Source organism: Suncus etruscus, chromosome X (assembly GCF_024139225.1).
Source record: "Suncus etruscus isolate mSunEtr1 chromosome X, mSunEtr1.pri.cur, whole genome shotgun sequence".
NCBI classification, from domain to species: Eukaryota; Metazoa; Chordata; class Mammalia; order Eulipotyphla; family Soricidae; genus Suncus; species Suncus etruscus.
The window spans coordinates 105,576,779-105,589,598 of NC_064868.1; the positions used below are offsets into that span (position 1 = coordinate 105,576,779).

At 40.5% G+C, this 12,820-nt stretch overlaps 1 protein-coding gene and 1 non-coding gene across 2 annotated transcripts in view; both read right to left on the reverse strand.

Annotated features, from left to right (window-relative positions):
• Positions 1-12,820, reverse strand: part of OCRL (OCRL inositol polyphosphate-5-phosphatase) — an 81,267-nt gene that overhangs the window by 15,318 nt on the left and 53,129 nt on the right. The window contains exons 16-18 of the mRNA XM_049766656.1: positions 7,810-7,920; positions 7,005-7,170; positions 6,507-6,742 (exon numbers count right to left, since the gene is read on the reverse strand). Of these exons, the coding sequence (XP_049622613.1) occupies positions 6,507-6,742; positions 7,005-7,170; positions 7,810-7,920 (513 nt within the window). The remainder of the gene's footprint in view (positions 1-6,506; positions 6,743-7,004; positions 7,171-7,809; positions 7,921-12,820) is intronic.
• Positions 9,771-9,911, reverse strand: LOC125999902 (small nucleolar RNA SNORA48). The gene has a single exon (XR_007492338.1). It is a non-coding gene; the product is annotated as a small nucleolar RNA SNORA48 (small nucleolar RNA).

Here is a 12,820-nt window from a genome sequence, read left to right on the forward strand (position 1 = left end):
TATTTTTCCAAATGTGCCAAGTTACAGCCTCATACTCTATTTATGAAAGCCTTTGGCTGGCTCTAGATGTCTACTCAATTTTTTAACTCCGGCATCATCTCCTTTACTGGTTTTGAGATTCTTATTCCCTGCCCTACTAAACCAGCTTAAAACACTGCTAATCTTTTACCACCCAAGCTATACTCAGGGCTCTGGGACTACTTCCTTCGAGTCTTAGCCAACTGGGTCAAAGGTTCAATGTGAGAAAGGAGGGTGGTGCTCAGGCCTCCATGATGCACCTGGGAATGTACAAGGATTTTTCTAGAGTCTCTACTACCTCTCTTGTCCCAAACAGCAGTCATTTTTTATTCCCTCCTTTTCTTTTTATTTATTATTTATTGCTACAGCAGGCAGTGCTTGGGGCTTACTTTTGGCTCAGTGCTCAGGGATCACTCCATGTGGCTTGGGTCACCATCCAGGGTGCTGGGATCACTTTGGCCCCAAACAGTTAATCTTTACCCCAGGGAAACAATTTTTCTTTTTTTGCTTTCACCTTCTCCCTTTTATTCATAATGTCCCTTGAATCTAGAAGATCCTTCTTTTTTAATCTAGTAATATATATCCTTTTAAGGGGCGGACCACAACTATGATACTAGAAACTACACCTGGCTCTGTGCTTGGGTGTTGTGCCCAGTGCTGCTTAGCAGACCCTGTAGTTCTGTGGATCAGAGTGGAGTTGGTTGCATGCAAGGAGAGCACCTAACTCCTGAACTAGCTCCCTGGTGGAGTGGGGGATCATATGGTGTCAGTGATCAGACTTGGGCTTCCTACATGCAAAGTGTGGATTTCTTTTTTTGTTTTTGTTTTTGGATCACACCCGGTAGTGCTCAGCGGTTACTCCTGGCTCTGAGCTCAGAAACTGCTCTTGGCAGGCTTGGGGGACCATATGGAATGCGGGAATCAAACCAGAGTCTGTTCTGTGTTGGCCGCGTGCAAGGCAAACACCCTATTGCTGTGCTATCACTCCAGCTCCCAAAGTATGAATTTTAATCCTTTGGGTCATCTTCCTACCCCTAGTGTATGTTTCTTAAATACGTGACTCATAATACTTCTATAATGAATCTCAAATCATTTTGTTAGTCTACTTTATTCTTACAATACTGAGCTTATTTCAGGACATGTTGAACACATCAAATATTCATTTAAAGCCCTAATAGGCTGATTCTGAGATTGATTTTCAGAGATTATCTGAAAATCAATAAGCTTTTATAACATATCAGGACTTGAGTGAACAGCACAGGAAAGGTATCTATTGTTAATACAAATTATAAGCTCTCTACCTCCCATTCTAAAAGCTTTCTAAAATACTAACCTGTCAAATACATTGGACATTAGCTACTAAAGGTTGTTAATGATTAGATTATCTATATTCAAATTCCCTGTTGAGCTTAATTTAGAATTTGATTTCAAAATTGATGACAAACTTTCATCACCACATAAAATAAATGACAGAAACCTACATAAACTCTATAATACGTATTCAAAGTATTAAGAATAAATACTACTTAATAAGCTAAGTAATAAATAGACTTTTTGTTCTTGAGTCACTGTTTTATTCTTTTATAATATCTTTATTTAAGCACCATTGATTACAAATATGTTTGTACTTGGGTTTCAGTCATAAAAAGAGTACCCCCTCACCAGTGCAACATTCCCAGGGGTATCCCCTCCCCCAACTTCTTATTTATCCCACCTGAATGATCAGAACTGCCCACACCTGGAATGGGCGGGTAGAGGAGTCTGCATGGGGGAGAGAGAGGGGATAAGAAGGAGAGTTAGAGAAGTGTTTGAGAGGCACATCATCAGAGATTCAGCATCAGATTCAGCATTAGCAATTGAGCATCATTGAAGAAGCAGCAGCAGCATCACCAAAGGGAGTTATTCAGCCTGGAAGCCAGTTATTCAGCCTGGAAAAAGCAGCTGAAAGGGAGCCAGAGGCTGAGAGAGCCAGAAGGTGTAGAGAAGTAGCTGCTAGGAAAAGGCTCTGACTACTGGAACTTCATCTGACTGCTTTGTGAATCTCTCCGCCCTCATCCTGCAACCTTCAGACCCGCCAGACCATAGGGGCTGAGAGAGTTGGGATGAGCCCAAAAAGGCCTCACCATCCCCATACCAATTCTAGTACTCTTTAATTTATATTAAGACAACTGACCTTTGAACCTTGGATTGACTTGAATCCTGGACCCAAGAAGAAGATCTCATCGATGGTGAGTGCTGTGACTTGACCCTTTGATGGATTATCACCATGACAGCCCCCTCGAGCTGGACTGAATTTGTTCTGCCTTTCACTGGAACACTGGTGAATACGGCTCCTTTTGTGAATGGCTTCATGTTGCTCTGGTCTATCTGCCTGCATTTCTTACTCTGGACTGTATGTGCCAGGCTCCCTAGAGATTCTCCTGCACGCATTCCACAAGAAGAGTTGAAGGCACCGGGCAGCATCCCCAATGCCACCGTCTACCATTTTTCCTCGATGAGAGGCACCTTTTGAGAGAACCTCGAACCCCTAATCTGCAGCAGATTATTGAAGATACCCCAGCAGCCTAACTCAGAAGGTGATGATGGAGAAGATGGAGGACCCAAGACCAGCTGAAGACTAACAAAGAAGAAGGTGCTTTTAGAACTTCCTGCACCTGGGTTACCTCCAAAAAAATCAACCTTTTTTCTAGGCTAATCTTTTGACTATTTGCATCGGTCATTGTCTACTACTTAAATTGTGTTTTATCTCTGTGTATCACATTGTTTTGTTTTATGCCTTGCTGCAAAAAGAAAAATTTCTATCTAATTTTAATATTTTGCACAATTCTGCGGAAATGCATTTTAGAGTTTTGAAAGTTCTCAGCTATCCTGGTGAATGTTTCCCAGTTGCTGTGTTATATTGTATATCTTAAGTAATAATTTTATACATATATCTCTGTTGTATCCCTGTTATTAATAATGTTTCTGTAATAATACAAAAAAGATGGAGAATGTGGGTATCCTCTCCCCCAACTTATTTATCCCACCTGAATAATCAGAACTGCCCACACCTAGAATGAGTGGGTACAGGAGTCTGCATGGGGGGGATAAGAAGGAGAGTTAGAAAGAGAAGTGTTTGAGAAGCACATCATCAGAGATTCAGCATCAGATTCAGCATTAGCAATTGAGCATCACCAAAGGGGGTTACTCAGCCTGGAAAAAACAGCTGAAGGGGAGACAGAAGCTGAGAGAGCCAGAAGGTGTAGAGAAGTAGCTGCTAGGAAAAGGCTTAGTATAGAGGCCCTGTGAGGAGGTGTGCATGGTGGTAGGGACTGTGAAATAAACCTGGCTGACTCCCAGAACTTCATCTGACTGCTTTGTGAATCTCTCCGCCCTCACCCTGCAACCTTCAGACCCGCCAGACCATAGGGGCTGAGGGAGCCGGGTCGAGCCCAGAAAGGCCTCACCATCCCCCTACCAATAATAGGACTCATTAATTTAATTAAGACAACACCCACCACCAATGCCCCCCATCTTCTTCTTCCCCCATTCCCTGCCTGTCTTCTATCACTCACTTCCATTGTCATGTCAGTTGTCAGTGTTATTTCTCTAACTGAACTCACCACTCTTTGTGGTGAGAAAGGAATTCTCATTCACTTCTGGTGGGAATGCTGTCTAGTCCAGCCTTTATGGAAAACAATATGGAGATTCCTCAAAAAAACTGGACATTGAGCTCCTAAATGATCCAGTTATACTACTCTTAGGGATATACCTTAGGAAACAAAAACACAATACAAATATGCCTGTTGCACACCTATATTCATTAAAGTGCTATATACAATAGCCAGAAATTGAAAATGAGCTAGATGCCCAACAACAGATGAATGCCTAAAGAAACTGTGGTACATATACACAATAGAATATGATAGAATACTATGCAGCCATCAGGAGAGATGAAGTCATGAAATTTTCCTATATGTGGATGGACATGGAAACTATTATGCTGAGTGAAATAAGTCAGAGGGAGAGAGAGACAGAATAGTCTCACTCATCTATGGGGCTGGCAAATAAAACAGGGGTTAGGGCATATGTCTGGCAGGAAACTGATCTGAGTTCAATTCCTGACACAGTATGGTGCCCCAAGCTTTTCGTGCAGCCAAAGCATTGCCAGGTATGGCTCTGGAGCCTTCCAGCACCATTAGGGTGATAAGGGATTCCCCTGCATTGCAGTACCCTAGGAGCATTGCATTCTTAGGTGCTTGTGTTGAACTAATATCTTGGCTGGCTGAGGAAAGTCTGGGGTACCCCAGGGATTTCTTTTTTTTTTATTATTATTATTTTTTTTTTTTTGGTTTTTGGGCCACACCCGGTAATGCTCAGGGGTTACTCCTGGCTATGTGCTCAGAAGTTGCTCCTGGCTTGGGGGACCATATGGGACACCGGGGGATCGAACCGAGGTCCGTCCAAGCGCAGGCAAGGCAGGCACCTTACCTTTAGCGCCACCGCCCGGCCCCACCCCAGGGATTTCTGATCACCAATTGGGTACCCTCACCCCAAATATATAAATTGGTTCATTTTCTTAGCTATAATAATGGTATTATGGTTACACAGTTGTATTAGGGTGATACAGGCTGAAATGATCGTTGGTAAAATGAACTAGTGATCTTCATTTCAAATGATATAGCAAAAAAAAGTATGCATATGTTCTCTCAATTCTGCAAATTTGTCATTGAAAAATTTTAAAAGGTAGGAACAAGAAAGCTGAGAGACAGGCAGCATTTGGGACGGCAGGAAAGGTACAAGGAGAAAGGGAGAGTAAAGTAATTTAGAATTCTAGGAAGTGAAATATTAAATATGGAAGAATATAGTGGTAGAAGAATCAAAAATGATGAAAGACACCAGAATGTTCAGATAGGAATTTCTGAGAAAAAAGCCTTTCTCAAATTAATGTAAGGTATTCATTGAGTCACAAGGGCTCTGGGGAGTCAATCTCAATTCCAAGAAAGAATGCCAGGCCTGGACTCAAGTGTTTTAGATGGACATCTAAGTCATAGCTAAAATTTCCATGGCAACAGTTAATAGTCAGGCTAGCCTGCAGCCGATCCAGCAGTCTAACCTTCCTCACTAAATGGCATAATTGTGGCTCTGGCTAGGCCAAAAGGATCAACAATAAGTTATGACAATGGTAACACAGACTTCTCATGCCACCTAGTTTTCTCTGGTTAAAGTCTAAGAATATATTCTCACCCAAAGACATCTGCACAAATCCACTATTTTCATTTAGAAGAGCTCTTAATAAGATGATCTTATTACTAAATTAATTTTAATGAAGATAAATATTTCCCCTATAAGAACAATACTACCACCTGGCATAGGGACGGGCTAAGGAAATTCTTCTTTTATTCTTAGATGAATGACATTAAAAATATAGACCAAGATTGGAGACTGGAGTGATAGTACAGTGGGTAGGCTGTTTGCCTGGTACACAGCCAGCCTGGGTTTGATCCCTGGCACCCCATATAGTTTCCTGAGCCAGCCAGGAGCAATTCCTGAATGCAGAGCCAGGAGTAATCCCTGAGTGCCATTGGATGTGGCCCCCAAACAAACAAAAAGTACCAAGATTTTAGGGACAGAGAGAGAACATATGGGTTATAGTACATGCTTTGTATGCTCAAGGTCCTGACTGAGTTCCCAGAATCATATATGGTCCTCAGCATACTGCTAGGAATAGTACCTGAGCACCTCCAGATGTGACCTCCAAACAAACAATGCATCAAACTATTCTAATCACTGGAATGTTGATAAAAATCCTATTTCTAGATATCACAAGCTAACATTCTGCTTCTGCTCCCAAAGATGAGCAGGAGAGTAACCTTTATTTCTGCAAAGACCCTCAGGAGTTCTGAAGCAGGTTCTCACCAGTGTTCAGGTCTGGGCTACTGATTAGAGATGATGATGATGCAGCAGTATTGGTCTAGGAGTCAAGACATTCTGGGGGCAACTGACTATCACTGTTCATTCATACACTGTTTTAGGGGGCCTCCCTATTTTATCCTACCAAACATACATTTCGATTTCAACAACAGTCACCCAAAAGTAGAAGAACACAACAAACAGGCATTAGATCTCGGGGAAGAGAATCTTTTGTCTAATCTAGCAGCTTTGCTGTCGTCTATGGCATTCTGACCAAGAGCCAATGATTCTCTTTTTCCGTTTTAAGTTTGATCTAGTCAAAGTAGTACAGCAGCAGGGGCCCCCAAACTTCTCCAGTCTACTTCTCCCTTTTCAGAAAAGAAATTCCTCAGTGAGCTTAGGAATCTACTCTCTTTGAATCAACAAATATAAAGTGCTCTCCAGCTACACTTAATGCTAGACATTCTTATTAATTGCTTGAGAGTTCCCTTCTGTCCCCCAAGAAAAGAGAAGGCAGACAACATACTAAGGAGTACCGCTTAAGTATTGTGCAAATCCTGTCTAAAACAAGGCTTATGTGGTAGGATGTTTCTTACCAAGTCTATGAGTTTGGTAACAGGAACTTCTCGGATTGGTCTTTTCATGCGGCACAAAGCTTCTAAGGATGTACCAAAGCAACTGGGGAGGTAATTCCCACTGATGGTCAAGAAGTAATCTTTGCCTCGATCCAGGTGAAGGACAAGAATATCTTCAATTTTATCTTCTCCTGAATTCAAGATGGTCACGGAATCTTTGCTGACGTATACATCGAGGGAAATCTCTATTGTCTCATCTGAAATGTCAGAGAGGACATATGGTAAGAGCACCGCCCTCCACCCCCAGGAAAAGTAAAAGGGGACAAGAAGCACTAGATGGGCCCTCTCCAAAAGTCACCATGTGATGGGGGAGAGATTTGACACACCAAAGAGGTATCCCCAATCTGAGCGTGATGGTAGGAGACAGATGGTTAGAAAATAAGAAGTTAAAAAAAGGAGGGGGTAGGAGTCCTGAGGAGACATATATCACATGCAGGCAAGGGGGAAAGGGAAACTCACTTGGCTCCAAGTAGCCCTCAAAAGGTTCAGCCCGAAGCCATGGTTTGCAGTACTGTGAGTCATTAAGTTTAGGGATGAAAGAAAAATGGCAGGCAACCTGTCCATTGTTGGTGATCTGAAATGTTTCCTTTTGTAGTTGCCGAAACTTCACGTTCTTAAATATAAACTGGGGAATAACAGACAGACACAAACATGCATCACTAGTAGGGGAGGTAAGTCAGTTGGATTATTCCAGAAAGAGTATAAATAAGGTCATTATTAACCAAGTACATAGCTGTCATATGCATCCACCAACTGAGTTAGTGCTACACTACCCTTTTGCATATACACTTATACTCACACCAGCACAGAAGTTAGGCTGCTCTTGCTATTTCTCCAGGCTACTCTATTCTTGGGATCCTAAGAATATAACCCAAACATTGAGTCAAGGTAATACTTATGCCATGACCAAGCTCTGGTTCATGAGATATGAGTTAACCAGCATCTGTGAAGTCATAAAATAAGAGCAGCTAACATCTGAGGACTGACTACATGCCAGGCACTTTTGTGCTTTTTGCATCAAACTCATGGACTTCTTACAACTACTCTCTACGCAGGAGAGACTACAGGCTTTGAGAGAGCAAGAAACTCGCCCCATTGTCACATATCTAGTAAATGGCAGTGATGATGCTGGAACAGTGGCATGTTGATTTTAGTACACACGATCTTCACCACTTTCCTGTTACTTGCTCTGAGTAATAACAACATGGTTTGCCATATTAACCACAATGGTAAGCAGATGGGGAGATCATGCACTTTTGCTCACCTCCCTCCTGCTGAGTTCTAAGGAAGGAAGGAAGTCATTTTCCATTCGGTCCATAATACGTACAATATCTTCAAACACTTTCCGATACCTTCGTTCATCTACAACCTTCACCTAAAAACAAAACAAAACACAAACTTTCATTTCAGTCTTGCATGCTCCTAGCTCCTCTTCCTTTGAGATTACTAGCAACTTAAAACTGTTCATTATGGCAATCTATAAAATAAACTGTGATGCGAACAATGTCCTCAAACACTTTCTGTTCTCTCATATCATCCACAACTTTCATCTAAAACAAAATAGATCCTTATTTTGGTCTGTGTATCATCAACTGAGGTATCTCTAAGAAATCCTAACATTTCTTAACAGGTTACTAAAACAATCCCAAATAAACACTATAGAATCGCACACTATAAAAGTAAAGGTAAGGATAATTGGTTAATATTCTAGAAAAGTTAAACCTCTATGTTTAAAGGCTTAATAAGAATAAATATCTGGGGTGAATATTTTCTCAATCCACTGGTAAGTTATGTGATAGTGGAAAAAATAGAACAATTATAGTAAAATGATTTCTTATACTGTACAAAAAAGAAATCTATTACAATTTAAATTTTGTTTTGAGGGGCTAGAGATACAATACTGTAGGATGCTTGCCTTTCACGTGTTCACCACCCTCCAGCACTGCCAGGAGTAGTTTCTGAGTGAAGAGCCAGGAGTTATGACAGACCATCAGTGGGTGTGATCCCCAAATAAACAAAAACGTTTTTTCTTTAATTTTATTTTCTTTAAACACCTTGATTACAAACATGATTGTAGATGGGTTTCAGTCATGTAAAGAATACTCCCCCCCTTTACCAGTGCAACATTCCCATCACCAATGTCCCAAATCGCCCTCCTCCCCACCCCACCCCTGCCTGTACTCTAGACAGGCTTCCTACGTCCCTCATTCATTCCCATTATTATGATAGTTCTCAATGTAGTTATTTCTCTAACTGCACTCATCACTTTTTGTGGTGAGCTTCATGCAGTGACCTGGAACTTCCACCCCTCCTCTCTTTTCTCTCTGAATATTATTGCAAGAATGTCTTTTATTTTTCTTAAAATCCATAGATGAGTGAGACTATTCTGTGTCTCTCTCTCTCCTTCTGCTTATTTCACGCAGCATAATAGATTCCATGAATAGGAAAATTTCATGACTTCATTTCTCCTGATGGCTGCATAATATTCCATTATATATATGTACCACAGTTTCTTTAGCCATTCATCTGTTGAGGAGCATCTTGGTTGTTTCCAGAGTCTGGCTATTGTAAATAGCACTGCAATGAATATAGGTATGAGGAAGGGATTTTTGTATAGTATTTTTGTGTTCCTAGGGTATATCCCTAGGAGTGGTATAGCTGGATTGTATGGGAGCTCAATTTCCAGTTTTGGGAGGAATCTCCATATTGCTTTCCATAAAGGTTGGACTAGACAGCACTCCCATCAGCAGTGAAATAAACAAAAACATTTTAAAAATGATTTTCCCAGCTAAACATAATCCATTTACTTGATATCATTACAATTAGAGTTATGCAATTTCAAGTGTCCATTCTGCAACGCTATTACTACAGAACCTGTACTAAGTAGCATGTTCACTCTTAGAAATTAGCACAGAATGCCAGGGCTGGAGTACAGTGGGAGGGCATCTACCTTGGACAAGACCTATCCAGGTTCAATTTCCACCATCCCACATGGTCCCCCAAGTCTACCAGGAATGATTTCCGAGCACAGAACCAGGAGTTAACACCTGAGAACTACTGGGTGTGGTCCCAAACAAAAACAAATTAGCACAGAATTCCATTCTTAAAAAACATTTTAAAATAACATCGACAGGTTCATGAATGGCAAAATCTACTTATGAGACTTCCTGTTTGACCCTTTCTCCTTGAAAATCAAGGAAGAAAAATTAATTAAGTTATAGGAATTTATGTGCCCCAAGCATGAAATAGCTCTGGTCATCAACCCAAACATCAAGCTGGGATGAACAAAGGATCATTTGCTTTGCCTCTGACGGATATAAAGGCAACACCACCAACGAGGCATTTCTTTGTCCATTGCCAGGGGTCTATTTTTTACTATTTCTTTTATTTCCTTTGGATTTTAGGCCATACCTGGTAGCGCTCAGAGGTTACTTCAAGCTTTGTGCTCAACAGTCGCTCCTGGGAGCCTCCAGGGACCATATGGGATGCTGGGAATCGAACCCAGGTCTGTCCTGGGTCACGCACAAGGCAAACCTGCCCTAACGCTGTGCTGTCTCTCCAGCCCCTATTTATTATTATTTCTAAAAGTGATCATAAATTAGGTGATTGTCTGGGGAACATTTTCTGAGTATTCAAGCCTATTCCACTGATCTGAGGGCCTGTCCTTATTCCAATACCATGTTGTTTTGATAACTATTGCTTTGTAGTACAGTTTAAAGTTGGGGAAAGTAATTCCTCCCATATTCTTTTTCCCAATGATGGCTTTAGCAATTCGAGGGTGTTTATTGTTCCAAACAATTTTCAAAAGTGCCTGATCTACTTCTTTGAAGAATGTCATGGATATCTTTAGAGGGATCGCATTAAATCTGTCTAATGCCTTGGGGAGTATTGCCATTTTGATGATGTTAATCCTGCCAATCCATGAGCAGGGTATGTGTTTCCATTTCTGTGTGTCCTCTCTTATTTCTTGGAGCAGAGTTTTATAGTTTTCTTTGTATAGGTCCTTCACATTTTTAGTCAAGTTGATTCCAAGATATTTGAGTTTGTGTGGCACTATTGTGAATGGGGTTGTTTTCTTAATGTCCATTTCTTCCTTATTACTATTGGTGTATAGAAAGGCCATCGATTTTTGTGTGTTAGTTTTGTAGCCTGCCAACTTGCTATATGAGTCTATTGTTTCTAGAAGCTTTTTGGTCGAGTCTTTAGGGTTTTCTAAGTAGAGTATCATGTCATCTGCAAACAGTGAGAGCTTGACTTCTTCCTTTCCTATCTGGATTCCCTTGATATCTTTTTCTTGCCTAATTGCTATAGCGAGTACTTCCAGTGCTATGTTGAATAGGAGTGGTGAGAGAGGACAGCCTTGTCTTGTGCCAGAATTTAGAGGGAAGGCTTTTAGTTTTTCTCCATTGAGGATAATATTTGCCACTGGCTTGTGGTAGATGGCCTTAACTATATTGAGAAAGGTTCCTTCCATTCCCATCTTGCTGTTAAATGGAGCAAATAAAGCCTCTTCAACAAGTGGTGTTGGCACAACTGGCTAGCCACTTGCAAAAAATTGAACTTAGACCACCAGCTAACATCATGTATGAAGGTAAAATCCAAATGGATTAAAGATCTCAATATCAGACCCGAAACCATAAGATATATAGAACAACACATAAGCAAAACACTCCAGGACATTGAGACTACAGGCATCTTCAAGGAGGAAACTGCACTCTCCAAGCAAGTGAAAGCAGAGATTAACAGATGGGAATATATTAAGCTGAGAAGCTTCTGCACCTCAAAGGAAATAGCGCCCAGGATAAGAGAGCCACCCGAGAAACTATTCACCCAATACCCATCAGATAAGGGGCTAATCTCCAAAATATACAAGGCACTGACAGAACTTTACAAGAAAAAACATCTAATCCCATCAAAAAATGGGGAGAAGAAATGGACAGACACTTTGACAAAGAAGAAATACAAATGGCCAAAAGACACATGAAAAAATGCTCCACATCACTAATCATCAGGGAGATGCAAATCAAAACAACTATGAGTTACCACCTCACACCACAGAGAATGGCACACATCACAAAGAATGAGAATAAACAGTGTTGGCGGGGATGTGGAGAGAAAGGAACTCTTATCCACTGCTGGTGGGAATGCTGTCTAGTTCAACCTTTATGGAAAGCAATATGGAGATTCCTCCAAAAACTGGAAATCGAGCTCCCATACGATCCAGCTATACCACTCCTAGGAATATACCCTAGGAACACAAAAATACAATACAAAAATCCCTTCCTTACACCTATATTCATTGCAGCACTATTTACCATAGCAAGAATCTGGAAACAACCAAGATACCCTTCAACAGACGAATGGCTAAAGAAACCGTGGTACATATACACAATAGAATATTATGCAGCTGTCAGGAGAGATGAAGTCATGAAATTTTCCTATACATGGATGTACACGGAATCTATTATGCTGAGTGAAATAAGTCAGAAAGAGAGAGAAAAACACAGAATGGTCTCACTCATCTATGGGTTTTAAGAAAAATGAAAGACATTCTTGCAATAAAATTTTCAGACACAAAAGAGAAAAGAGCTGGAAGTTACAGCTCCCCTCAGGAAGCTCACCACAAAGAGGGATGAGCTTAGTTAGAGAAATAACTACATTTTGAACTGTCCTAATAATGAGAATGTACGAGGGAAATGGAAAGCCTGTCTAGAGTACAGGGGGGGGGGTCGGGTGGGGAGGAGGGAGATTTGGGACATTGGTGATGGGAATGTTGCACTGGTGATGGGTGGTGTTCTTTACATGACTGAAACCAAACACAATCATGTATGTAATCAAGGAGTTTAAATAAAATATATATATAAAAAAGATAAAACTTACCTACTCTCTTTTAAGTGTATTCACAATTTAGTGAGTTTAAGTATAAAAAAAATAAAAGTGATCATAAAGTGGTAAAACTCAGCACAAAAATGATTCAAGATTTCAGCACAAAAAATTATGAAAGACTTTACGTGCAATGCCAGGCATCACAATATCAGTGCCAAGCTTATTTGACGATAATTGTATATCAGTGAATAGAACCTAAGTATATTTTAGAAAAAATCATCAGGAAATGTTCTAAAACATAATAACCCAGAAGTCATCTGGTCTAACAGAAAAAAATTCCCCACTTGATACAGTACCATTTACGTTCCTTATACAACTTTTTTTTACTATTAAAACTTTATACAATTTAATGCACATATAAACACAATTAACATGGTTCAAATGTTTTG